Consider the following 27967-nt stretch of genomic DNA (forward strand, 5'->3'; position numbering starts at 1 on the left):
AGATTTTGGCAGCTCAACTGGATTGAATTCGACCTTTTAGTTTTAATAAACAATGGCAACACCTAATGTAAAATAGTCATCTGATCAGTGGCAAAAAAGAAAATACATAAATTTGCTTAATCGAGCACACGGGTCAAAATTGGGTGGGTAAATTTGTGATCAAATATGCAATTATGATGAATTTAATCTAAAATACACAAAGGCAATAACTTGATAACATCATGCATTTCATAATTTTTTTTTAACTCATTATCAATCTGAAGTGTAAGTCTAACTTTAACAAATATTACATTTGACGTTTTTTACATAAATTACAGGTTTATACATAACTGGCATTCATGTACTTGTGATTTGTGTAATACATTGCGGAGTTGATTTTTTTTCTGTTGCTGCTTCTGCTGGTAAAAAACAAAAACAACTTTTTTTTAATCATATATTGAACACAGCAGCATCTCAACAGACCATTATTGTATAATTATGAGGAAAATTAATTATGATTTAATCACTGTTTTAACATGCTAGGCTAAAGTCTTTATAATCAATATATTGATAGCGACTTCTCAAAATCTTTTTGCGAATCCCGCTCTGCCCCACTGTGGTGTTCCACAAGGTTCAATTTTGGGGCCCCTGCTATTTTCATTGTCTTTTTCTGTCCCTGGGATTTTAAAGTGGAAGTCAACCTTAAACATTTCTTGACAATAATATGTTATATGTGACCTCACTAGTCTAAACATGACGTTCTCATTATTATGACATTTGTGGAATATAAATTATGAAGCAAAATCCAACCGTTTTTTATCCATCTCAGGGGGCCACTTGCTGTCGACTGAAGATGACATCAACGTTGCTCAGAGCTCAGGCAACGACCAATCACAGCTCACCTGCAACAATCCAATGAACAGGCACACAGTTGGAAATCACAGTTATGCATAGAAAAATCTCAGACGACTGACAGAGCGACAGGTCGTGACGCATTTTTGACACGTCCCTTAAAAAAAAAAAAATCGAGTGTGAATTATTTTGGTCCCAGTTTGTAGTATTTGATTACGCATTCGCCTAATTGGAACGTAATGGAGAAGAGCAGAGACACGCACGCACACTCAAGCAACAACAGTACATTGAGTCATTGGAGTGCAACTGTATTATCAATATTTAAAACGGATGACATCAAATGCAGTCAAATACAGTACGTCAAGAATATAGCATGCAATGTGAAAACACGTACATAAATATATACAGTATGTACATAAATTAACATGTATACATCCTAATATTTTGAATGAATACAAAATTAAAATATAGTGAAGTTCTTTTGTCAGCTTTAATTTTGCTGCTTTTGCTGATGTTTTACATTTTTGTCGAGGTACCGTTTCAGTACCGGAATCGAGGTATACAAGTCAAAATGTTGGTATCGTGACAACACTAGCTGTGATTGGTTGTTACCCGAGACCGGAGCAACAATGATGTCATCTTCAGTCGACAGCAAGTGGCAAAATGGCCTCCCCCCCCTGACATGGATCAAAACAGCTGGATTTTGCTGCTTAACTCATATTGCACTCACACAATATTAAACAGGGGGCTGCATAGAAAATATTATTGTCCCAAAAGGTTTTTTGAGGGGGGGGGGGGGGGGTTGACTTCCCCTTAAAGAAAAAAAAATGTATTTCCCTTCACTGCATGGATGACAATCAAGACTTCCGTCCTGCTGAACAAAAAGAACACTTTTGTCCTTGACTGTGAGGAAGCCTGGAGTGAAACATGAAAACTCCACAAAGCAACACAAGGATTCCAACCCCCAACCTTATAACTAACTGTAAAAAAATATCAATATAATATCAATTTCAACCCTGAATATGCAGTCGTGCATAAATGTAGCAGGCGTTTTTTGCTCGCCCTTTTGTGGTGCCGTCCTCTTTGATTGACAGGCGAGTCCCTTCAACTCTTTAATTCAATCAGCGCCTCCCGCTACTTCCATATCCAGAGCCTGCAAATGTCTAATGTACAATAATTCAATCTTGAATTAAAACAAAGGCTGGCCCGTGCGCTGTTGTTTGAGCTTGGTTAACCACAATAGATCCTGACAGGAAATACAGACATGAGAATTGACATCTCTCCTCTTCGACTGTGAAGTGTACCTTGGTGGCTTTACTTAGAATTTACCTCACACGCTTAAAAAAACGTCAGTCAAAAATCCTCTTTGTAACTCGCAAATGTAGATAAAAGTCACAAAGCGCCGAGTCTGTTTTGACATCAGCTTTGTCGTCGGGCACTTGATTACTCTGCTTTCTTTTTAATTAACTGTGTTTAAAAGGCAACTGTGTTTGAAAGTGAAAGAGAGAGACCGAGGGAGAGGTGTTTCTTTTCTTTTCTTTTCTTCTCTTTTTTTTTTAAATTTTCCAAACGAATATAGCTTCTCTCTCTTTTTGGAAGCTTTGTGTTTGGCATGTACAAGCATGAATAATGTGTGAAGCAGTCTGAATGGAAGGGATAAAACGTGGCACAATGGGGACTCGGTGATGTTTCGCTTTTCTTCAAGCCTTTATGTGATTTCCAGCGCGTTGCTTCTTTTGGGCCTTGATCTCAAACAGAGCAGTCCGCGTTCGATCCTCGCGCACTCCGGCGTCCATCGCGTGTCATCTCGGTGTCAGTTCATCTAAAGTGTCTGGAGGTGGAGGGAGCAGTTTGCGCGGCGGCCGTGACGTGACGTGCTCGCGCCGTCCCCACGGAGGCGGCGGGAACAGGCGGCCAGCGTCAACGTTCGACATGAGGCTCGAGTGTCGTGTTACTTCAGCGGGGTCGGTCGGGTCAACTGTTGCCTGTCGACAGGCCGCTCGGGGGGTAGGGGGGGGGGGGGGGGGTTGTGTGTGCGCTACATGTTACCAAACAATAACAGCGCTGGACATGGGAACCTTACACGGGGATGGAAAACAACATGGGAGTGCAACATAGGGAATGTGCCCAGCAAAATTGCCAAATAAGACAATTGTCAAAATAAATAATAGTAGTTCACGTCAAGGGTGGAAGTGAAAAATGTACACTGCTAAAAAAAAATGATCGTAATTAATCGCATGATCTCAGTAGTTAACTCTTGAATAATCGCAAATTTTACATCTGTTCTAAATGTACAATAAAATGTGTTTATTCAAAATGTTCATACTCTTGTTAACACAGAAGTGAAAAAAACGGCTAAACTAAAAGAAATACGTCTGGATCTTTTAGTCATTGATAAAGTCATTTCATAATAATTCATAAAATTACCATTAAAAAGATGTATGTACTAAAACGAGTGTGATATTGATTTGTGTTGAGGTCATTTTTCTGCCACTAGATGGCATAATTGCATTTGTAAAACATTGGTGACCGCTCAGTGCATTTTTCTTTTCATATTAAGAGCTATCTAATCTTTAAAATGAACTTGTGAAATTCTGCTAATTTTTTAAATTGTAAAATACAACTTGGCCCCAGTCTCCACAAATATATGCATTATTTTTACATGTATTACTGCTACATTTTCATGTGGACGTATCTGCTGTGTTGCGACTGGAATTCCCCCAGTACAGGTTTTCAGAGTAAGGGTTGGTCATTAATCCTGTGTTAAAAAAAAGTTTGTAGTGTTAAAGGAACCTTAAATTAACTCAAAATGAGTGCACTAATTTTGATACCCAAAGATATATTACATTCCGAGTCAGTTCGTTCAAGTGTCTATTGATTGTTTTTGATACCTGTAGCATGCCGTCCAAATGGTCATACACACGTAGCCCATATCTGTGTATTTCTTTTCAATTTAATACACCAGCAATTGATGAAACATGTTAATCAGATTTGCTTTGTACACTCTTTTTAATCACATTCCATTCGTGTATTTCAGGTACCATGCTGAATTTATGTAAATTAGAAAATGCTGGTCCCTTCCTCCCTTCATCAATTTCTTGTGCCACGCACAAATTGACAGACGTGTCAGTGGATGTTTTCCATACTTAATCCTGCAGTGTTGCTGAGAATGCATATCCAATTTAGTTTCAATAAACCGTGATGCACGCTGTGCTTTTTTAAATAAATTTTTTTAGGAGTAGCCATTTTTTATAGGGGTGATTTTAACATAACCTGTTTCATCAACAGAGTACTGAAATAAACAAATGCAATGTGATTTAAAAATGTTTATATTCGCTACATTTATGGATCAATTTTGATAAACATATCTCGTCACCTGTAATGTTTTTTGTTTTGTTTTTAAATAAAGCAACTTTATGGGATAATATAGCTCGGTTTGATGTTTCAATTTGTGGTTGTTTTCAGTGGTTCAGAATAGCACTGCATTATAATGACAAGTATTTTGTAGACGTAATTATTTGCATATGGGGTGAAGAAGAAGATCGAGGTGTACCTAATGTTGTGGCTTGTGAGTAGAGTGCAATGTCATTGCTGAAATGATGCACACTGTAGCCTACACAAGTACAAAATGAATGAAAAGTACATTGTGCCTGCCTACACTAATTTTCTCACATAATAAACAGCAAAATGATTAACATTCAACTGTATGTTAAAAAGAGTTAGCGGCTTTTCAAAGGTCAAATATTTCAACCACGGTTGAGTTTTAGTCTTCCTCTTATTCATTTTTTCCACCGTCATGTTCGACTTTTGTTCCTGCAGAACAGCTTTTTTTTTTGTCTATTTTTTTTCTTTTTTGGAGCTGTCTCGTAAAAAAAGTAATACTCTAATTAAAACACCACCTGGAAAAGGTGCCAATAGCTTCCATTCACGAACGTATGAATGGAAGTTCCGAATAAAGAGCATGAAGTCCAGCTGGAAATTAGCTCCATCTCATCTGAAGAAAAAGAATGGAAACCGTCCATCCACTTAACCACTTATTCCTCACAAGGGTAGTGGGGTGCTGGAGCCTATCCCAGCCAGCTTCCTGAACTGGTTGCCAGCCAATCTCAGGGCACACGTAGACAAACACCCATCCACACTCTCAATCGCACCTAGGGGCAAATTATGAGTGCTCAATTAACCTGCCATGCATGTCTTTGGAATGTGAGAAGAGAAAACCCACGCAGGCACGGGGAGAACATGCAAACTCCACCCAGGAAGGCCGAAAGCCCGGACTCGATCTCACGTCCTCAGCACTGGGAGGCAAACGTGCTAACCAGCCAGCCACCGTGCCACCAGAATGGAAACCATTTCTGTCATTTGAAACACTGAATGCTATATTATATAGCTTGCAGTAATAGTTACATCTAGTCCGCCACTTCTATTCAAAATATAGTATAGTTCTGTGGAAATGTTTAATATATATTTAATATATTTATTTTTATATATATATTTTATATGTTTATTTATATAAATATTTTTTGGCATCATCAAGGAACAGGATCAACAAATTTTCATGAACCTGAATGAAGATAAAAAATATTTTCCCCTTTTTCTGGTAATGTCACAGTTAAACACGTCCACCCTTGCCACAAATTGCTATTCATTCCTTATGACTGTTATTCCATGATTATTTGTTTATTTGTATATTTATTATTATTATTTATATATTTATTTTTTTTGAGTGGTTTTCACTTCCACATTCACTCACTCATACCTCTAGTATATTTTAGATATACGATTTGACAACAATTGTGAACAAAGACCCTTCTTTGTGACGTAGATGATGATTTTCTGTGCCAAACTGCTGCATTGTGGCGCCAATTACTGCTGAGGAGGACTTGATGCAGATTTTTTTTTTTTTTTTTTTTTTTGCCTAAAGCATTGGTGGCTTGCATCAAGCAGCCTCTATGAGGACCCGATATCTTAAAATAAGGCTGAGTTGGTACTCGCCTATCTCTAATTATTATTATTATTATTATTTGTCGTAATAGTCTGTACCCCTTCAGATGCATGTTTTAAATGAATCAGTGTTTTGCCAAAAGACGATGATGTTTTCAAGCTGTTGCCACGAGTGCTATAACAGCTTATTATAATGCAGAGAAAATCCTTATTACTCAAAGGGGAGGGCTCTCACATTACAAGAGATAATTGTGTGCTGCTGTAAAAGCATATCGCTGACAGAGATTTTCCATATGAATTAGTTGGCTTTATGCTCCCAGTGTCCCATGGACTTAAAGTGGAGCGCGGGGAGGGGGTCACGTAACATTAGATTCATTGTGTCTGCTCCCGCTCCTCTCAGCACCTGTCTCAAAGGGCAAATTAATCCCGTAGCCAAACCATCCCCGCCTCCCCTCCCCTGCAGTGTGTACAGACGAGACACATCTGTCTGAGCGCTCACCCGCGGCCTGCCGTCTTTTCTGGTATACATCACACGCCGCCTCGACACTGGGGGATGCGTATTGCAGCGGACGTCGCCGTTTGTGGTGCCCCTTTCCCCTCGCTTATGCTCAATCAAATATTAGATTTGCAGGCAAAACGTGAGACCAAAGAAATGTCACATGAACCCACAGGTGACAACCTGTATTTTCCTTCTTTTTTTTTCTTTTTTTTTTAAATGTAAGTAGGCCAACAGAGGTACAATGGAACAGGTTGAAAAAATTCTGGTCAATCTCTCAAAAAAATCATAAATAAAAATAATTGTTGCCCTAATGCATCCTTTACAGATAATTTACAGATTTTTAAGTAGCCTTTTAATATTCTGATCTGTCAGATAAGTTAACCACAATTAACACCAAACAGAATTGGCTATTCATTTGCTACGTTCAGGCACTCCATTACTTTTGCTTAAATAACTTTTTAGATAAATTATACATGTCAGATTGGTTTACATGCAATTTTTAATAATATTTTGTATTAATATTTTTAAGAGAAAATGTTACTTTTGACTCTTTTACACGGAGACAGTTACATTTCTACAGAGCTACTATTATATTATATTATATTATATTATATTATATTATATTATACTTAAACAATTTATTTTGGCTCATCAGACTTGTGTCGCATGACTCTATTTGACCAATCAAACGCAGCCAGGCAGTCACCTGACCACATACAGCCACACATAGAAGCAATTTTTTTTTTAGTTATTGTTTATGTAAAAGCTGGCATCGGTGCTGGATTTCACTTTGTTTCATCTTTCTTTTCTTTGATCCTTCCTCTGGTTTTGTGACAACTTCACAACTCGAGGGGAATTTTGAAGTATTCAGTTAAGGTGAAGGGTATCGGATTTCTAACAGGTTTCAGGTGAACACACACACACACACACACACACACACACACACACACACACACACAAAACAGAACAATGATGATGACATGTAGAATCGATAAGATTACCGAATGAGCAATACTGATCTCTCTCAAAAAAGGGTGAAAAAAAAAAAGGAAAGTCGCAAAAATAATGCTTTGCTATACGTTTTACTTTTTTTTGTTTTGTCTAACATAACTCCGACAAATATATGGTACATTGAACAGCTATTCGAGGCATGTGTTTCGTGGCATCCCGAAAATGCATTAAAAAGCATGCGCATGAGTGAGGCCTGTGCTCAGGTGGTGGCTGGCCCTGATGAGTCGTGGCCATTGGCTCCTCTCCACTTCAGCAAAACGACATCAGCGGCCAATCACACGACAGCGTGCCGGGCCCTAAAGATTGCAACCCCGGGGAACCGAGCACGCCTGCGAAGCTGCTTTTTCATGCTTACTTACACAAACGCAACAGATGTACATAAGTGTTTTGCTCACAAATGTGTTTATTTTTATGGCCTCAGACGTTTCGGCTGATATTTTCAAGTTACGATCGCGCCAGATTGCCAAACAGCTGCAGAGCGTCCGAGTTGTTTTTCTCACGCAGAATGGTTTTGATGCAAATATGCTCGCCTCAATGTCAGATTTCTGACAGATAAATTGAGCAGTCGTCGTATTCAGCTTTATTACACACTTATCGTGTTCCAAATAAAAAAACGGCATCTGATCCACTGTACATGATATGGGTAGCTTAAAATGTACACACACACACACACACACACACACACACACACACACACACACACACACACACACACACACACACACACACACACACACACACACACACACACACACACACACACAATACGATTGTCAATGCGTTTCCCATTCAATTACACAGCTGTCTTAAAATTCCCTCTCAGCACCTTCTTGCATTTTCTATTCCACTGCTCATACCTGCGGCATATACGCATATGCGTGGGACGTTTAAGTGCAGTATTAGAGCGGTAAAGAGAGCAAAAAATCCGTCTGCGTACGAGAATGAGAGCAAGAAATGGGAACAAGATGAGAACAAGAAAGTGAGGAAGGGCTGCGCAAAAAAGGGGATGCTTTCGCTGGCCTGTCTCTGCACCTCTTTCAACCTGCTCAGTGAGCCGTGCGCTCGGCCTTGTAAACTGCAGTCTGACTTGATTACTTTGTCAGTCTTCTATGTAAGTGGCTTTTGCTTGCCGAGCGAAATGGCCAAACATGCCCGACAGAGAATACGATGTGAGGTGAGGTGAGGCGAGGGGAGGGGAGAAGCTCAAACTAAATGAGAGGAAATTGTATTCTGAAAATGTGAGTGAATAATGAAGCATCGCTGTCCATATCAACTTTTCGAACAGAACACAAAACCTGGTGTATTCGCCCTGTATTCTTCCTACTATTGACTACAGAGGTCGCTATATTATTTTTCAGAATCTGTGCCTTATTCCGTTTCCAAATTAACAAGGATATGAACTAATATATTTGAAGCAACCGCTATATGCTAGGCAATATAGCATTAGCATTGATACTATGATGCTATCATATCATAGCATCAATAGTGCTGGCCAATGGGACTGTTAATTTAACCAATCAGAGCGCTGGCCCTCAATGATGTCAGTATTTTACCATCCTCCGATTGGCTGGTCAGAGCAATTATTTTCAATTTCAACTGGCAAAACACACCTGTACACTTTTAATACATATGTCTGCTGAGTAAGAGGTATGTTTTTGACATGACTTTAGATCAATCTTGATTATGAACTGGTCTAGATGATATACGTGGCACAATATTAATTGTTTTTTTTAGAATTCCAGTGTGCTCATGGTGGTATTAAGAGGTGGCTTGCCAGGTAAGCCCCCACGGAAGGTTCAGGTACAGAATGTACTGGCCGCTCCTGCTTTTCCTATTTACAATCTTGTTGTAAATTCTACCCACATCCAAAAGAAGCAACTATGACTCACTATTACTCCCTGAGGTACAAAGTTGTATCACCAATAGACAATGGAAAGCTTGGCTGGAATGCCTGCAGCACAACACAACGGATGAAATAACTGGGAGAACCTCAATATTGCTTTTTGAAATTAAATACTTAAAAATAGCCTCCTTTGTGGAGACCAGATACAATTCAAGTTTAGTATCAGCTTAAAGCAAATGTGAAAATGCGAATAGAGAAGGTTTTGATTCGTCATGTGATGACAGGTGTACTCCCTGTTCTCAGTGCACCTTTCAAGCAAATTATGCAATGAAATGAATACACGATAAATGTGAAACAATCTGCTCTGTGGTTAGTTCAATTCAATTGTTTGCACTTGAGGGCAATGCAATTAAACACTGCCACCCCAAGGCCACATTTGGTACAAGGCAACTCCCACACTAGTGTATACAATGTAATGTTTCTCATAATACATTATTAATTCTGAGACAGTCATCATAATTATGCAATATTAGCAGCAGTTTAGCTATTTTATTTTATTTTATCAGTACATACATGTGTAAAGTTAAACATTGATGAATCCATATAATGTGATTTCCAATTTTATAAGCCATCTTGTAGGCCTGTAGCCCCTCACCCAAAATCAATTCACCCCCTTTAGTGATGATAATGGTACAGAATTTTTTTTATTGATAGATGCGTACCTGACCTGATTACATAGTGTCTCTATTGACTTCTGTTTCTCTTCTTTTCTTTTTGTTTGCGCTTTGCGCCGCTGTGACTGTAAATGTCTCCACTATGAGACAAATAAACTACTGTACACCTCTATGCTCACTAACACATGAATACTGTAAACTATCCAAAAATATAGACGCTGTAGAGTGTAGGCAAAAGGATGCATTAAGAAAACACACGCACACACACACACAATATTTGCCGGGCGGAAAGGAATTTGTATATAAATGACCTAAATAGCACAAAAACACATGTGCAGTGAATGCGTGTGGGTGTTTATTGATACTAAACAAGTGCAACATTTCTAATATGTTTCTATTCGTGTTAAATGATTATTTTTGCTCTGTACTCCAAGAGTAGATCCCCAAGGTCACTAAAACATTCTGTATTCTTTTTAATCAATATACTGTAATGCAGGCTACAGCGAGATGTTCACTAAATCCACATGTTGTGTACGTTTTCCTGCTCTGAGACTTTCAACATAAACGTTTTTGACTACAAGCTATTTCAGGGGTGGCCTTTGACTCCCACTAAAGTGCACTGCGCAGCTGTCACGGGGGGATTTGTTGGCGATGTGCACCTGTGTGATTTAGTTCCAAGGTGCTGAATGCGGATTGAAAGGATTTTATTATTTTTATTTTTTGCATACTGCAAAAGAAGCTGTTTTCGTACCTTCTATAAAGAGATGGAAACGGCGAGCAAAGGCTGTGATGCTCCTGATGTTGACAGACAGGAACATGATGAGCTGCGCCCCAGAGAAGCAAGGCTGTGTGGAGGCCAATGACAGCAGCTGGACAGGTCATTAAAAAATACACATTCTTGGTACAAGCAAGAGTCACAGTATGTCTGTTACTTCAAAACGTATTGATCACAACTCGCTGCAAGTGACTGTACATAATAGCGCAAGTACAAATGTGGGTTTGACGTACTTTTAAAGGTGTGCTTTGCCCCTTTTATTCCTTAAATCCTTAAATTTTGTTGAAAGCCCTGATGGTGTTTTACCAGCATGTGTGGACTAAAACAAAAGAATGCCTCTTCTATTGTAAGAGGATACCACACATTTGTCTTGCACACATTCTTGCCAATAAACATGATTGTGAGCCAGATTATGAACAACTGTTGAAAATTATCCATCCAAATGTGTTAGTCACGTGGAATTTCCCATCTCAAAGCTAATTATAGATCAACGAGAATTATGATAATGGTGACACTACTACTCCTAGTAGTACGACTAGGACTAAGAATAGCTATCATTTGTAATATAATAGAAGCATTCCCCGGTCGTTTTATATTCATTCATTCCTACATATTTATAAAATATTTCTAGGTTCCATAAGGATAGTTTCCATAGGAGAAGAAATAAAAAATAATAGGTGAAAGTGTGAAAAAAAATAAAAATAATATGTGGGGCGGTTACTGTATTAAAACTACAATCTATATTACAAAGCATGCTGTTATACTGGTTAGCATGTCTGCCTCAAAGTTTTGAGTCTTACGGTTTGACTCTCGGCTCAGGCCATTCTGTTTTAGGGGATTTGCATGTTTGTCATCATGAACGGCTCCAGGTACACACACACTCCCGCATTCCAAAAAAATAATTGAGAATAAGATTCTAATGGGTCAAATGCAGAGGTCAAATTTCATGTAGGCCTACGTGTGTGTACATGACAAAAATAATTGATTGTAAAAAACAACAACAAAGAAACAATAAAAAACAACAACAACGTAATAATTAAATCTGAATGTGAACGAATGCCTCTATGTACCAAAAATCTGTCAAATTAATAATGATAAATAAATTAATAATAATAGTCATAAATAATAGTGGTAAAACTGAAAATGTGAAGTTAAATATTTGACATCGACGTTACTATACAACAGAAAATGATGACTAAAGCGGAAGTGACGCAACAAAGCAGGCGGGACAAAGACGTTAGAACGTCCACCAATAGCGACTCTTCTACGTCGAGTATGAACATGGCGGCGCTCCACAGTGAGTTTAGGGACCTGGTGCAAATCAAAAAGCAGCTCCTGTCTGTAACATGGCTGTGTAAAGAAAGAGGACTTCTACATAGCGCCAAGTGGTAAGACTGACATTTTGTAAGTGTCGGGCACTGGCGATTTGTTCCCTGCCCAATTGACGCGGTTGCGTTTTTGTTTACCTGACTGTTAGCTACGTTAGCATTTACTTTTGTTTTATCATCATAACATAAAAAGTACTTTTCACACTGATTAAATGGAAATTTTATTATGGCGCACTTAACGATCTCGTCACACAATTGCTATGTTTTCTGTCTTTCTGATTTAGGGCTTCTGAGTTGGCCTTTGCTTTGGAACCTCTTCCCAAAGATGCATTACCATCAACACATCCCTTTTCAGAGGCTCGTACAGCGTAATCTTACTTATTACTCACAAATGGATTAGTGGAAATATCTGATTAATGGCCTCTAACGTGCTATGTCAACCAATTTTATTTATATAATTTTTTTTATTTTACTCTTCTTTTTTTTTGTCTTGCACCTACAGGAGGACATACAAGACCTCGATGCACTCACGTTGGCCAAATCCTACTTTGATTTGAAAGAGTACGACCGTGCTGCCTACTTTTTGAAGGGCTGCACCAGTCAGAAGGCTTACTTCCTTTACATGTATTCACGTTATCTGGTACGATCGCAACACTCACCTGAATTACATTTTTACATTTCTGGAGTGAAAGCATCCTTGTTTGTTTGCAGTCTGGCGAAAAAAAGAAGGATGATGAGACAGTTGACAGCCTGGGTGAGGACAAAGTAATAGAAAGTGTTTGGGGTTTTTGAACTATAAAAAAAATAACATACCTGTTGTTTTAGGTCCTCTGGAGAAGGGTCAGGTGCGCAACGAAGCTTTGCGTGAACTGAGGGTGGAGCTGAGTAAGAAGCACAACGCGGGAGAGCTGGATGGTTTTGCCTTATACCTGTAAGAAATATTTGATTGCTGTATATTAGTGTGTTGTGGTCAATCACCAGTGAAATTATCTAATTACATTGAATTGGTCCCAAAATTATTTAATTAAAAAAAATGTCTCATCTATCTATGCCAGCAATGTCAAACTGAAATAGTGAAAAACAGATTTCACTATTTCTATTTGGAATAAAGTTATGTGTAAAATGGCAGGTATGGAGTGGTGCTCCGAAAACTGGATCTGCTCAAGGAGGCGGTGGAAGTTTTCGTGGAGGCCATCCATGCGCTTCCTCTTCACTGGGGGGCGTGGCTGGAGCTCAGCAACCTCGTCACCAACATTGAAATGGTTCAAAGCTATAACTTTAATGTGATCGTCCCGCCACGAGCCAAGTGCAAATCATGTGAAAATCCGGCATCTGGTCCTCTTCTAGCTGAAATCTCTGTCTTTGGCTGACTGCTGGGTGAAGGACTTCTTCATGGCCCACATGTACACGGAACTGCAGATGATCAAGGAGGCGCTGCAGAAGTACCAGGACCTCATGGACGCCGGCTTTTCCAAGAGCACTTACATCATCTCGCAGATGGCCGTCGCTTACCACAACATCAGAGGTTTTTTTGTTCAAACAGTCTTTCAACTTTAATTACTACTGAATTGTCTTACTAGTAGCGACAAAGGTTTACTAGTACATGGGCCTTAAGATGGAGACTATTTGGAAAAAAATGCTACAACGGGTTTCCATAGGGCCTGCTTTGTATAAATTTGGTGTCATTGCAGATATTGACCAGGCGGTGGCTCTGTTCAACAAGCTGAGAGAACACGATCCCTATCGCATCGACAACATGGACACCTTCTCCAACTTGCTCTATGTCAAAGTGAGGCCCTTTGGAAGGAAAAACAACCATTTATTTTGTATTTGTAAACATGTGTGCTTCCACAGATCATGAAGCCAGAATTAAGTTACTTGGCCCACACGTTGGTGGAGATTGACAAGTACAGAGTGGAAACGTGCTGTGTCATTGGTACGTATAGACCACACTCGGAAAAACACTTCACTTGCGTTTAAATGTGAATGAGTGTTATTTTCAGTTTGAATTGACACTATAAAGGAAGTATCAATATTGATGTGTATTTTCTATTTCTCAGAATATGTTTTTAGTATGACATCAGGTTGTGCCAACTTGTCTTGGTTAAATGATTACTTGTTTTAACTTAAAAACACGTAATCAAAAACACTTGATTTTTTTTTTTTTACTCTAGATGGCGCTCTTTAAGCATTTCCATTGCACAGGCCTTTATATTTAAACCAAGAGGACCATCTAGAATAAAAAATAAAACTATATATATATATATTTCAAGTGCTTCATGAAGTTTCACTTTCCCATCACTAATTTAAGGTATCCCGATATTGTTTGTGAACTGTAGGAAACTACTACAGCTTGCGCTCGCAGCACGAAAAGGCGGCCTTGTATTTTCAGCGCGCCCTCAAACTCAACCCACGCTGCCTGAGCGCCTGGACCCTCATGGGCCACGAGTACATGGAGATGAAGAACACGTCAGCCGCCATCCAAGCTTACAGGTCAGTCACCGACTCGGTTCTGGTGATCACATTTGGGTTGATTGTCGAGTTTGTCTTTCAGACACGCCATTGAAGTGAACAAGCGGGACTATCGAGCCTGGTACGGCTTAGGTCAGACTTATGAGATTCTCAAGATGCCATTCTATTGTTTATACTACTATCGAAAGGCTCACCAGCTCAGGTATATTGTTGAAAGGTGGGGGAGGGGTTATATACATGTCACGACTTATTGTGTCACTCTGTTTCACTCCTGCAGACCCAATGACTCACGCATGTTAGTAGCGCTGGGTGAAAGCTATGAGAAACTGTCCCAGACCGTTGAAGCCAAAAAGGTGAAATATTAAATTATTTTCTTATGTATGTGCAAACGTGCATGTTTTGAGACGTATGTATATTTTTGTTTCAGTGTTACTGGAGGGCATATTCTGTTGGAGATGTTGAGAAGATGGCGTTACTCAAACTGGCAAAGTAGGTGGCACCGACTCGCAATGGCTACAAATGTCAATCAGTCCTGTCAGCATACATTGTGGCAGTGTGGAAAATAGTCTTTTAAAAACTCATTTTATTGATAGGTTCAATGAATATTTGTGTCATTAAGGCTCCATGAACAGCTGAATGAAAGTGAGGAGGCCGCCCAGAGTTACATGCTTTACACACAAGACGTCTTTTCCTGCGGGGTAAGCATTTAATGTGAACTCTTGGTCTACTCACCGGTCTGTTGGCCGTGGAAGCTTTAAAATTGAAAAATTTGACTTTTTAATAGCTTGTTTACAAATAGCTCTGGAGAGCCTGGACACCCACTGCTAGTTCTGATTTCCTGTTCTGTGTGGCCTGAAGTACAAATATGGTTGCTCACACAGGAACAGCTGGAACACACTGAAGTCAGCACAGCTCTCAAATACCTCGGTCAGCACTATTTCAAGAACAAACTCTACGACGAGGCGTCTCTCTGCGCCCAGCGCTGCTGTGACTACAATGATGTGAGCGTTAATGAGCAGTCTGGATACGTTTTGGGATTTAAGAACACACTAACCTCTATGTATACTTTTTTTTTTAGGCGCGAGAAGAGGGGAAAGCTCTATTGAGGCAAATCTCTCAGATGAGGGATCAGACTGAGACGCAGTCATGCGATCTGTTTACGCCGCTCTCCAACAACAATAACAACACGACACCCGTTAGGAGGGTGTCGCCACTCAACGTCATCTCCTTCACGCCCTGACGCTCCTGCTTGTGTTTCATGGCCTTTTTTGCAAGGACTATCTGAATTGCGTTGCAAAAAAAAAAAAAAACTTAACAGATTCTGTTCAAAAGATTTACTTGTTGCATACCGTTTGTTTGATATTAAAACTACACTAGTTCAAAAGCTGTGCAGTTCTGTGACAAAAAAAAGTTAAAATACTGCAGTGAACAACATGCTTATAAAGCTTAAAGCCCAAGAACAATTCTAAGCACCGCATCCCTTGGTAAATACATAACCTCTTCCCAAAGTTTCCCACTTGGTTGAACATCAGAACTGTATTTGGCATAAAACCAAAACTGTCAATATACATTTTGGATATAGTCCAGATGAAGCATGAGCAAAATCAATACTTCCCACGTAAGCTGCGAAGAGTGGGCACAGGGCTCGGGGGCGGCGACTGCTGGCGTGACCTCAGGATCTGCGAGTACGGGGTTAGGTTAGCATCTGTGGCGTTGCGCGTGTTGTATTTGCGCATCGGCGTGCAGGAGGTGGGGAACAAAGAATGGTAGAAGGGCTTCTTCTGAGGAGGCTTGTTCTCAGAGTTACCGGCCGGCGTGCCACAGCCCCGCTTCTTGCAAGAAGTCGGCGTGGCAAAGCCCAGGCGGGGTAGCGGGACGGGCTGGACCGGGGTCTCGGCCTTGCGCCTCAAGTCGGCCTTGACAAGCGTCAGGCCGTTTTGCAGCTCCACCAGGATTTGGTCCTAAGAGGAAGTGGGTTAACAGGTTTACACCGCGTAGTGAAGGTGTAGTCACGCAAAGGAGTTAGGACAGCAAACCCTCCACATGCTTGAGCACACAAAAATCTCCCCATGTAGGCACTGGGTTAAAATAAATTAGTCTGAATTAGTAATAAATAGTCAGGGGAAGATGTTAGTGAAAATCAGACAGAGGGAGGAGAAAAGAAAAGAAAAATTACTTTGAGAATTCCTCAAGTACGTAAATAACAACACTCTTGTAATGTGTAAAAAAAAATTAATGAGGAAAAGATAAAATTTTACTTAATGATGACAAACAGAATTAAACTTTTACAACAGTTTCTCACTGCATTAATTCAAATATAAGAACCTTTATTTCAGCAGCAAATTTAATGAATTATAGAAAACTAAACTAAAAACCCATTTAATTTGAAATATTCAGTCTTTTTTTTGTATTTGCCCTAGGGGTGCTAATATTTAATTTCTAACTTGAGATTTTCTAAATATTATCCTACAAGTAATTTTGTTTATTCATTTCTTTGATCAACTTATTCGCGAACGTATATTCTGAGATTTTCCCACTTAATTTTAGATCATGACATTCACAACTACTGTGCAGCGATGCAATTTATACTGTGATATGAATTTTGAGCCATATTGTCCAGCTCATCAGAATGAAAATATTAGTAATTCTCCACAGATAAAACAAAAAAAATGCTGAAAAAGTTTAGAACTCTGTAAAATAGATGCTAATTAGCATTAGCCTTAAGATAGCGGACTAGAAAGCTAGGCCATATGGCTATTTTAAATACACAAGTTTTATGTTTAGTTTGACAGTAAACGTCTACTGGGAGTGGCAATAAGCACTTTTTTTGAAGAATTTGCCAAAGTTTTTCTCATTGTGGATTTGAGGCCACAATACAGTGCTTATACACTAGCAAGTCAAAAAGCAAAGCCCAAATAAGTTTGTGGGATTTACATTCCCAAGTAGATCCACCAGCGATAGGTGAAAACATGTGTTAAATGTTTTTTAATACCCCCTCTTCCCACACATTTTTAATGATTAAAACTCACTTAAATATACTGTAAACTTATTTTACCATAAAAAAATGGAAGATACAATGTAAACAAAGAAAAATAACTACCATCATTTCATCCATAAAAATTCCCATCCTACAGGTAATCTCACTCAAGTGTACTGAAAATTTGTTGCAGGCATTTCAACACACACAAAAATCTGTTGAACAGAAAACGCATGCACCGTTGAAAAACATACCTGTTTGATGAGCTTTTCATCTGCGGCAGCCAAAGCCTGCCGCAGCCTTTCGCCGCCCGTGTTGCGGCAGCAGGCCCGTTCGCCCGAATGCAGCTCTGTGCCGAGCTTCTGCAAATCCGAGCGCAGCTGACGCAGGTTCTGGCGGAAGCAGATGCAAAAATGAGCGGTCGCCGTCAAGAGCGCCGCGGCGGCGGACGTAGCCGACGGGGCGGCTCTCCTTACCCTTTGACCCTCTTCCAGCTTGCGGACGGCAGCATTGGCGCCCGTTGAGCCTGGTGCCTCCAGCTGGATCTTCAGCTGCGATACCTCTGTAACAGCAAGCAGGGGAAACGATGAAAATGGATTTGGGGGGCCGGGGGGGGGCATAATGCACGTACCCCGCGTCTTGCTAAGCAGCTCAGCCTGACACTGTTCAAGCTCTTGACGCAGCCGGACGTCTTCTCTCTGGGTGCTGAGGCGCTGGGACCGCCGAGGCCCCTCGGGTTCTGGCTGGGGCGCAGAGCTGGGACCTGCCTCACAAGCCATCTTTTTCTCCAAGGCAAGGGCCAATTCTTCAATTTCCTGATCACGCTCCTATGTCACAGGAAAGTGTCGACATACATTTCCACATCCAACAGAGGTTAGAGATCCTCTCAGCGCAGGTTTGTTGCAACGGTCACCTTTAACTCTTGGCTGTAGAACTCCTTTAAATGTTTCTGCAGGTTTTTTATTCTGTCCTCGCTGCGGTTTTCAATCAGAGCCATCTGTACGTCCAAGGTCTCACTACGGGGCAGGAAGGCATCAGTTTTTGGTTGAATCAAACGACCATTGGGTGTTAGTTGAGATGTTCTCGCCATACCTGAATTCATTTTGCATCCTGGAAATGACCTCCATCATCTCAGAAACAACCTGCTCCCTCACGTTAGCCTCTAGAAGTTCTTTTTCGTCCCGCTGGCGCCGCACCTCGCGCTTCAGGACGTCAATGGCGTGCAGCAAATGCTAAAACATTTTTTTTTTTTTGAGATTATTCACACCAGTTCAAATTGAATGACTATCTTGTCAAGTTTAATAAAAAAAATAATAATTTTAAGTTGCACTGTAAAAGGGGGAAGTCAACCCACCAAAATATCTTTACAATAATATATTCTATGCAGCACCATTAATCTAAACATAATATTTCCAATTAGTATTACATTTGTGGAATAAACCGTATATTAATCAACAAAATCACCTGTTTTTATCCATCACAGGGGGCAGCCATTTTGCTACTTGCTGTCAATTAAAATTTACATCACGGTTGCTCAGGTAACGACCAATCACATCTCAACTGTTTTTTTTTAAGCTGAGCTGTGATTGGCCGTTACCTGAGTATAAACTGTGATGTCATTTTCAGTCGCTGCTGAGTTTCGACTCATCGGGGCACATACAACACATTATTGGAAAGAAATTTTTTGGGGTTGACTTCCCCTTCAAAAGTGCTGTAATATATTTTCAATGGGACGAAATGGAAACAGTTATTTTGAAATCTACACACTAAAGCATACCTCTATGGTTCAAATAATACCGTAATATGAATTTTAGGCCGTATCACCCAGACAAAGATGATGCAATAGTCTTGGTAGGCCAACACATTTTTAATGAATTCATTGATTTCCTTCAACACGCCCGATGATCTCAAGCCACATTTGACCTCCATTACAGTTTCTAATTTCTAATAAAAGCAAATAGTTAACTGTCCATGCAGATGACCAATGAAAAGTCTGAATATGACATAACATGTACTCGAAATTCTATTTAATGTTCTCCTTTTGACAAATAGACTAGCATGACTGCAAACAGATCATGTCTCCCGGCCTCTGCCTCCTGCAATGCCTTACCTCTGTATTCAACATGGTGGTATCGCCATCTTCAACGTCGCTGTCATCTGCCTCCTCTTCCAACACTGTGCTGTCATTCGCATTGGCTTGCTCATGCAACAGAGCCAGGATATAGGCCACTCTGGTTTTTGTGGAAGGTCCGTGGACCAGCTAGAAAAAAAAAAAAAGGGGGGGGGGGGTGTTCAAATTTCTTTGGTCTAATACACAAAACCCAAAGTCAGTCGCAATGTAGACGCTTACTTGGGAAGCGATAGCCGAGAACTTGAGGGCTTGGAGAGTCTCGTCATAGATGGAGGCGCATGTGTTGATGTTGACCACCATGCTGGAAGTTCCTCGGCCGCAGAAGAAACCCTGAAGCACCCGCGTCAGCTTACTGTCCCGGAAGGGCACCACTTGAGCTGGCCGTGACCTGAGGATGACGTTCACATCAGTGTGTATTTTGTAAGCGGATGAATAAAGGTTATAGTTGAGCGCGTACTTGTTGGTCTGGTTGTGTCTCAGAGCAGCGATACAGCGCCCCAGAGTAAGGAGGGAGGTGTTGATGTTGTTTGCCTCCTTCATCCGCTCAGCGTTGCGCATCTCTTTGCAGCGTTCTGACCCGGCTAAATCACACACAGTCAGTCTATAAAAGGAGTCCACATCAAAACAGGTGAGTAAAGCACATAAAAAGGAAATTGTAATATATAGACACAAATTTTAAGAAAAAAAAAAAAGAAGAAGTCTAAAGCGGTCCACTTACTCACTGATGTGCAAGTTCTGACCAGATTCTGCATTCGGGTGGATGTGCAGGACACGAATAGAAAAAATGCTGTGGCTGAAAAGATGGAGAAAAAAAAAGTACGCTCGAATGAGAAATTTGTAACACCAATGAGTAAAGAACTGGAAATTGAAAGACTCTTACCTACGACTTGAGTTATGGTTGAAATGTGTGCTGGCAAAACTTTGGTTACAATGTCCGGCTCTCAGAATCTTCCAAGCTTCCTCTGCACTGCGGATCTGAACCCATGTGAGTTCTGACAAAAATAGCAGACACATTAAAGCTTTATATAAAGTACTTAGAACAACAGCTGAAAAGACATAGAAATCCTATGGGCATGAGAGCCAATACAGGAGCTTTATCAATCTATTTATAATGCTCCATTTTGATAGATCTATCTATATATACACACACACACACACACACACACACACACCTGAAATGTTCTACTTTCATCATCGGCTACATAAACGTCAATTACCCTTCACGTAGGGATTGCCGTGCTTGTCGTCGCTCAGCCGCAGCGTGATCCTCTTTCTCGGCTGCAGGGAGGGCGCGGCGTCCAGGAGGTCGTACAGGAACTCGTTATAGATCTCGTAGAAGGACACCCAGATGGAGAACTGCAGCCCTTTCTCAAGGTCGTCCCCGCCGCTGTTTGTGAGGCTGTCGGGCTCCAGGCACACACTGTCACAGGCTGGAGAATAAGAACGTGTGCATGTCAGGACCACTGAAGCATTTAGCTTAAAAAACATACTTGAGTATAACATTTAGTATATAGGACAGGGGGTTGGGCAAAGTATGACCGATAGGCCACATATAGCCATAAAAAATAAAAAAATTAAAACCTTCCAGTTGGGTAGCAATGCGGCTGGTAGCAGAAAGTCCTCCAATGCCGCTGTCCCAGGTTGTTGTGTTGGCCCCCCGATAAGAACTCGGGTTCTCATCCTGTAAAACAGAAAATTAATTATTTTATACCAACGTGCAACTAATCGGCGACACACTATAACTGGGCTGTTTTGTTTACCTCTTTGAGCAAAGAGTTTCTGCGCATTTCCTCCACTCTGACCTCAGAGGGCTCCAAATGTCTCACGTCCTGGTACAAGACAGGCTTCAGGTCCATGCCCTCGTACAGACGGCCCTGCAGTTTCCGAAACAGAGACACTAAAGCTCTGGGGAGGAGGCCCGCATCGCGACCAGTGCCTGCAAAAAAAACACAAAAAAAAACAGTAGTTGTATCCAGGAACGGTTGACATGTTTTACAAGACTTCAATCGATGATGAGGATGTGGAATTTTGTGTTTAGCACAGCTCATAGCAGAACATCAGCTCACCTTGCACAGTGTAAGTCTTTCCAGAATTGGTGACTCCGTAAGTGTATAGGAGTCTATTTTCTCCCTGAAGAACATTTTTGACCATCTCCTTCATAGTGCACTCATAAAAGTCTTGCTGTGTTGTCTCTGGGCCACAAATCTTTTAAAGACACAGATCAATAAGAAGAAGTGCATGTTGTAACTTGTTACGGTACTTTTAGGCGATTATTAATCAATTTATCAATCCAATCCACTTTATTTTTATTGCACATTTGATAAACAAGCGTTTCCAAAGTGTTGCGCATTGAGATCCGCTCAGTATCATACATACATACATAAATCTAGTAAAACCAACTATAAAAATAAAAGTCAATACTAGAATACAATAAGTAAAATAAAAACAATATATTAAAAATAGTTAATTAAAAAATAGAATAAAAGAACATTTAAAAAACAAAAAACTGTCTAGTTTATCTGTTAGAACCATTTTTTTTAAAGACTTCAGACTTTTTGACTTTTGTGGTTCAAATACTCATACATATATATGCCTTTTTGCTAAGTCAATTAATGTGCACTGTCCTTACTATGAATAATTTATTTAAACTTAAGATAAGTTTCTTAAGGTACCAAATATTCAAGATTTTGTTTAAAAATAAAATGGATTGGTTTCATTGGAAAAATGCTGTTTTTATTTACTTTTTTTTTGTGGAAAAATGCTGTTTTTATTTACTCTATATTTTTTTTGTTGCAATCAGTTTTTTGTTGAATTTTTAAAACATGACTGTTTTGTTTTGGCAAACTCAAAATTAGTTACTGGTTATCTTTGAAGCAGAGATATCAATAAAATTCAGCTTCATGGTGAGTTACAAATGTTTCGATGTATTTGTACTTATAGTACAACTCTAAAGTATATTTGAATTCAAGTTAATTTTGCAAACAATTATCGGCTTACTTATCGGTTATCGACACGTTCTAAATTATTGGTTTATCGGTATCGGTTGAAAATACCATTATCGTGCACATCCCTAGTTTTAATATTGTGATATTTTTGCTAATGGTTATCATACTGTCAGAATCGTATATCGTCCCATGCCAGTTTGTACCTAAATGTGTTTATAAGATGAACCCACCTTGGAGAAAGTGAACTTGTGCATGCTCTGAGAGATGCCCCTTTCTGCCATCTTCATGTTTTGTGAGCACCTGGGAGCTTTGAGCAGCAGAGTCTCTTCATCTTGCACATCCACGCATTCCTGGACGAAAGGCAGGTTTAGAGAGGCACCACAGGCATAATGGCGGAGCAGGGTAGATTAAAAATTGTACCTGCTCTTCGCCCCTCTCTCTCTCCGCTTCTGTGAGGGGTCGTACGCGCAGGAAGACTTTTACTCTCTCCGTCTCGCCTTTGTCACCACTTCCTTGTCTCACCACTGCAGGTTTCGAAGGCAATTTCTAAACAACAATACAGACCGAAATCATGATTTGTCGCAAAATAGTTTGATAACTGACTGATTCAACAAGCCAGTAAACTTTAGAGGGTCAAGCTTTTGCATTTATCTATACGGTTTAAAATCTAATCTCACACATCTTAAAAGACTTAATACAATAATACCCACCATCCCCATGGTGGAAGGCCGGGTGTCCAAGCCCGGTGATATGACAGACAGCTCAGGCAAACGCGGCATGTCCAATCCTCTATAGTCTGCTGCTGTGGACTCAAACACAGCCATGTCCTCCCCTTCGTCAAAAGGGGAGGCACACGTCGAGGACAAAGAAAACGCCATTGACCTGTTCCAAGGGCGACAAGTCAAGTTATATGGATGCAAAAATGGTGTTTGCACAACTGATGGTCAGTAACCTGCTCACACATATTGTATAAGTTAACACATTTTGCAACTATAAATTGAAATCGTTTTACATACACTGACTGCAAGTAATAGTAGACGTGAAGGTGTGTCTTAAGACAACCCTTTCACAGCGGGAGTTAAGTTGCTAAACAGGAATGATTTCTCATCACCTGTCCCGCGTGACGTGATTAAAAAAGGTAAAAACGTAATAACTTCCCCGACTTACGAATGAAAAGGCAGTTTTCGTTTGTTGCCGCAATGGCTATTGGCTACCAATGCAGAGTAAATCACCAATATATGATATAAAATCACCAAATCCTATGCAGGCCGCTCAGACGTTATAGTTTAAATATAATTTGATGCAATGTAACAAATAAGTAGGTTTTTGTTAGCATACTGAGCTAGGCACACCTTTTCCGTTGTTTTGAACTTACCTCGTTTGCAAAAGGTTCAACGGACGCTTGCTCGCCAAGATTTTTTAATGACAAATCCCAAGAAATTCAAAATACTCTTCAAGTATTTAAGACAACGTCAAAGCTAACACGAACTGCCGAAATGTTGGGTCGTCTAAACACTCATAACGCGGTATCACCGTTTTATCTTCAAAAATTCTCCACTGCGCCAGAGATGTAACAGCCTGCCAAGCAGCTTTGAGTTTGAATGAGCCTCCAACTGCGTGCCCACTCGTTCATTGGCTGCTGGTCGTTGAGTGCTGCTCCGATTGGCTATTCCGAATACAGTAGGTGCGCCGTTTCAAAAATTCCTTCCTAAACAAGTCACGCTCTCAGTAGTTCCGGTCACATGTTCATAACGTTCACATCTAACGTTGATTGCAGACGTGTGTGACGCACATAAGATACAAAACTATACTGTATTTAATTTTCAACAGTTTAATTTAAACGATCTCACATAAAGTTATCCCGGCTCAACTTTTGCTTCACACCCGTATAAAAGAACACTCACATCAAGTCAATGTCTTTATTTTTACAATACTGTAGATAAACTGCATTACAGTAAAAGATTCAAAGATACAGATGTTCATAAAAAGAAAGGGAAAAAACACTGTCAGTTTGAATTCCCGGCAATAAAACTCCTTTAATATATTAAATCATACTGGCCATTATCTATTGATCATCAGATGTTGTATCAACAAACCAATACAATGTAGCTCAAAATTTATCTATCCATTCGCATTGGAAGTGATTCTGTTAATACTGACGTGGTTGTGTGAATTTTCGAGCCTTTGCTTCTGTACACTGTGCTGAACCCCATATGCAAAGTAGATGATTAAACCTGTTCGAGAGAAAGAAAAATATATATCTGTGTTATGTCCATCCATGTTGATCAAGACTTAGTCTATTCTTCACATACCTATAGCCATCCACACAGCATAGCGTATCCATGTTTCCGATCCCAGTTGAATCATTAAGTAAATATTGATCAGGGTGCTTAGGATAGGCAGCACTGGCACAAAAGGAACCTGTTTGTAAAAGAACAGAAACACGGTGAAAGGTAAACATACAAGTAAAAACAGAAGAAAATTCCTCCGGACGAACATTTCAAATTCCTGAGTTGGACCTGAGAAAGGCGGTAGAGAGAAAGTTCTTTGATTTGTAAAAGCTGTGAATAAGTACCAAGTTCTCCTTAGTCTCTCCATAGCGTGTAAGTATCGTAATTGACAAAAGGTAACATGCCATAAAAGCAGCTTTTATTGTGCTTTGCGGTTGTCTCACGATGATGAGGACAGTGAGGCTTAGAATCGCTGCCACGACAACAACACAGAGCACGATCCACCACTCCGAAGACTGCAGCGAGGTCGCAGCTTGGGATATGAGGAGACTCAGGATGGTTGCTAAAAATACTGAGATGGGGGAAAAAAGTAAGATCAGAAACAGAAAACAGTCATACAAGTCATCCCAAAAGAGGATGGCAAAAAAAAAAAAAAAAAAAAAAGCACTTACTGATACAAACTGTCATAACAGACACATTTTTTGAAGTCCGTGCTGTGCATTGTGAATGAGGAAAAAAGAGCCCACTGACTGTAAATGGCTCTTCTTTGTTGTCAGCATTGACGTCCACTTGGTATCTATTTTTATACATGATATGTACAAATAAAATTTAGGTCAATAATTCAAACGACAGTTCCATAGTGATTCAACAAAAGTCATATTTTGGCTCACATTTGTTAGAAAAATATATATCATAAAATTACCTTAATATGAGAATACATATGGCAACAAGGGTGTAAGCAAACAGGGTTCCGATGGACATCATGTCAACCAGTGCCTTCAGGTCAAACAATAACGCCATGATGGCTGCAAAAGTCATGAGCAAAGTGTAGCCTACATTAGAATATTACGTCTCACATTTGAGATTAAATTTCTTTATTACTACTGTTGTTGTTACCCGCGACAACACCAGAAGCCAGCGTAGCAATGACAGGACTTTGTCTCTCACTCATTTTGCTGAGAAGGTTGAACAGAAGGCCATCCCTCGCCATGGCAAAGAGCACTCGGGGCATAGGAAACATTGACCCCAAGAGGCTGGGGGAGGCAAATTAAAACAGGTTTGATGAAACAATAAATACAACATGATTGGTGTTCATACCTTGTTGTCAGTGCACAGAGGGATCCCACTGCCACAGCATACTTTGCAGGGCCCCAGCCCACATATGTAAAAGCCGCAGGCAGTGGGCTGTGAGCACTGAGCAAATAGTACGGCATCATCAGCGTAAGGGCGGCGGAAACGCCGAAATAAGCGAGGAAGCAAATGAGAAGGGATGCCACAATTCCAAGTGGGATTGATTTCTGGGGATTCTGAACCTCCTCTCCTAAGGAAAGATGAAAACAAATACTCATACAGATATATTTGCCGTTACATATACTTCATATACAGTATGGTATCATGCTCATATATATATATATATATATATATATATATATATATATATATATATATATATATACATATACATATATATATATATATATATATATATATATATATATATATATATATATATACATATATATATATGTGTATATATATATATACATACAGATTTCCCCCCCTGTGGTATTTAAGTGTTGCGTGTACTATATCAGTTTACCTGTTGTGGCAATGCAATCAAAGCCGACAAATGCGTAAAAGCAAGTCGCCGCTCCTGCTAATGTTCCATCAAAGCCAAAAGGGAAAAATCCACCAGTTCCAAAATTCATGGTTTCATTCCGGGAGGATGTGTTTCTATAGCAGACAGACAGAAAAACCATTGTCATTCATATTATTAAACACAGGAAAGTACAGTTTTTATTCATTCATCTGGAGAGGAATGAGAGAGGCAGGCATGAGAGAAAATGTAATAGGACTTAAAAAAGATGCGTACTCATGTAAATTTCGTAGATTTTCCTCATCAATGTACCAGTTGTTGAGATCTCCCTTTATGAAGCCAGTGAGAATAACAAAGAACAACACAACAATGTTGACTGCTGTAAAAATTTTGTTCACGATGGCAGACTCTTTAACACCAAATGCGAGAATCCCTAGATGGAAAATGACACGGTCAAAAGTGATATTTTAAAAAAAGTTGTGATGAAATAGTTGAGCGTGTGGACGGTTAAAACATGCCTGCCAAGAGCATAATAAGGCCAGCAGCAAAGAAGTCCGGGTAGGGAGCAAATCCTGGAAGGTCCATGGCAGCTTGTTTTCCCAGCGAATTTGCAATGACATTTCCAATGAGGTCATCAAAAGTTCCACTCCATGCTCTGGCCACACTGGATGTCCCTAAACGCAACAAGTGGGGCCATTTTTTAAAACCCACTCAGCCGTGACCTTGAATAGGATAAGCAGTAACAAATGGACTGATGGTGGATTTCAACTGTATTTACCTATGACATAAGACAGGAGAAGGTTCCAACCAGTGATAAAAGCCCATATCTCGCCCACGGTCACATAACTGTAGAGGTAAGCAGAACCAGTCTTGGGAACCCGAGCTCCAAATTCAGCATAGCACAATCCCGCAAAGACTGATGCCACGGCCGCGATCAAGAAGGAGATGATGATACTGGGCCCGGCCACGGTTCTGGCCACCTCTCCGGACAGCACATACACGCCAGCCCCTAATGTGCTGCCCACCCCCAAAGCCACAAGGTCAAGTGTAGTCAGGCAGCGGCGGAAGTTGGACACCTCTCCTTCGGGCTCCAGAGGTTTCCTGCGTGATAAGCTCTGAAGGAACAGCAGGATCTTTGCACCAGACATCCTCGTGAGACACTATAGGTGATGAAAAACAAGGAAGTCTGCATTTGAAATACAAAAGAAACAGTCTGACATAGCGTTTCATCCAGGGCTGTACTGACTTGGATATAACAAAGATACTGTATCTAAAGATTTGAAAATGACAATGAGTAGTGTTGAAAGAAAACAACAAAAAAGGGAAAAATGACTGATTCTAGAAAAAAAAGGGTTTTCCACAAACAACGGTATACATTTTAAAAAATCCCGCCATGCTATGTAAACTTAACAGCACAACTGTACATGTTTTTTGTTTACAGGGGTCTGCAACCTGCGGTTCTGGAACCACATGTGGCTCTTTAGTCCCTCTCT

General features: G+C 40.1%; 3 protein-coding genes and 1 long non-coding RNA gene across 4 annotated transcripts; 1 reads left to right on the forward strand and 3 right to left on the reverse strand.

The window, feature by feature from the left end:
* Window positions 1–669: 669 nt before the first annotated feature.
* LOC147161059 (uncharacterized) lies at window positions 670–12819 on the reverse strand. Its single transcript, XR_015097388.1, has 4 exons — window positions 12716–12819; window positions 12562–12614; window positions 10551–10668; window positions 670–881 (listed from the first exon to the last, which is right to left on the reverse strand). It is a non-coding gene; the product is annotated as an uncharacterized LOC147161059 (long non-coding RNA).
* Window positions 11820–15758, forward strand: cdc23 (CDC23 (cell division cycle 23, yeast, homolog)). The gene is made up of 16 exons (XM_086098422.1): window positions 11820–11962; window positions 12187–12259; window positions 12405–12542; window positions 12614–12656; window positions 12728–12833; window positions 13032–13164; window positions 13250–13427; window positions 13594–13691; window positions 13757–13838; window positions 14242–14395; window positions 14457–14576; window positions 14652–14727; window positions 14802–14863; window positions 14994–15072; window positions 15256–15375; window positions 15453–15758. The coding sequence occupies exons 1-16, from the start codon at window positions 11850–11852 to the stop codon at window positions 15612–15614; spliced, it is 1737 nt and encodes a 578-aa protein (XP_085954548.1). The 5' UTR covers window positions 11820–11849; the 3' UTR covers window positions 15615–15758.
* kif20a (kinesin family member 20A) lies at window positions 15694–24045 on the reverse strand. The gene is made up of 19 exons (XM_086098421.1): window positions 23803–24045; window positions 23138–23309; window positions 22848–22973; window positions 22658–22777; window positions 21549–21687; window positions 21243–21418; window positions 21064–21163; window positions 20700–20912; window positions 20363–20474; window positions 20201–20275; window positions 19940–20083; window positions 19702–19870; window positions 19462–19611; window positions 18444–18583; window positions 18265–18367; window positions 17983–18178; window positions 17828–17913; window positions 17606–17743; window positions 15694–16335 (listed from the first exon to the last, which is right to left on the reverse strand). Exons 2-19 carry the CDS (start codon window positions 23303–23305, stop codon window positions 15979–15981), a joined length of 2712 nt encoding a protein of 903 aa, XP_085954547.1. The 5' UTR covers window positions 23306–23309; window positions 23803–24045; the 3' UTR covers window positions 15694–15978.
* Window positions 24046–24548: 503 nt separating this feature from the next.
* On the reverse strand, window positions 24549–27622 carry LOC147161062 (cationic amino acid transporter 2). Its single transcript, XM_086057606.1, has 11 exons — window positions 27253–27622; window positions 26993–27148; window positions 26751–26907; window positions 26478–26611; window positions 25976–26198; window positions 25775–25911; window positions 25581–25683; window positions 25330–25454; window positions 25063–25229; window positions 24740–24848; window positions 24549–24661 (listed from the first exon to the last, which is right to left on the reverse strand). Exons 1-11 carry the CDS (start codon window positions 27620–27622, stop codon window positions 24549–24551), a joined length of 1794 nt encoding a protein of 597 aa, XP_085913732.1.
* Between the last annotated feature and the right edge of the window lie 345 nt (window positions 27623–27967).

The sequence above is a fragment of the Leptonotus elevatus genome, chromosome 16, assembly GCF_054856555.1.
Source record: "Leptonotus elevatus isolate MCC_2025b chromosome 16, RoL_Lele_1.0, whole genome shotgun sequence".
Taxonomy (NCBI): domain Eukaryota; kingdom Metazoa; phylum Chordata; class Actinopteri; order Syngnathiformes; family Syngnathidae; genus Leptonotus; species Leptonotus elevatus.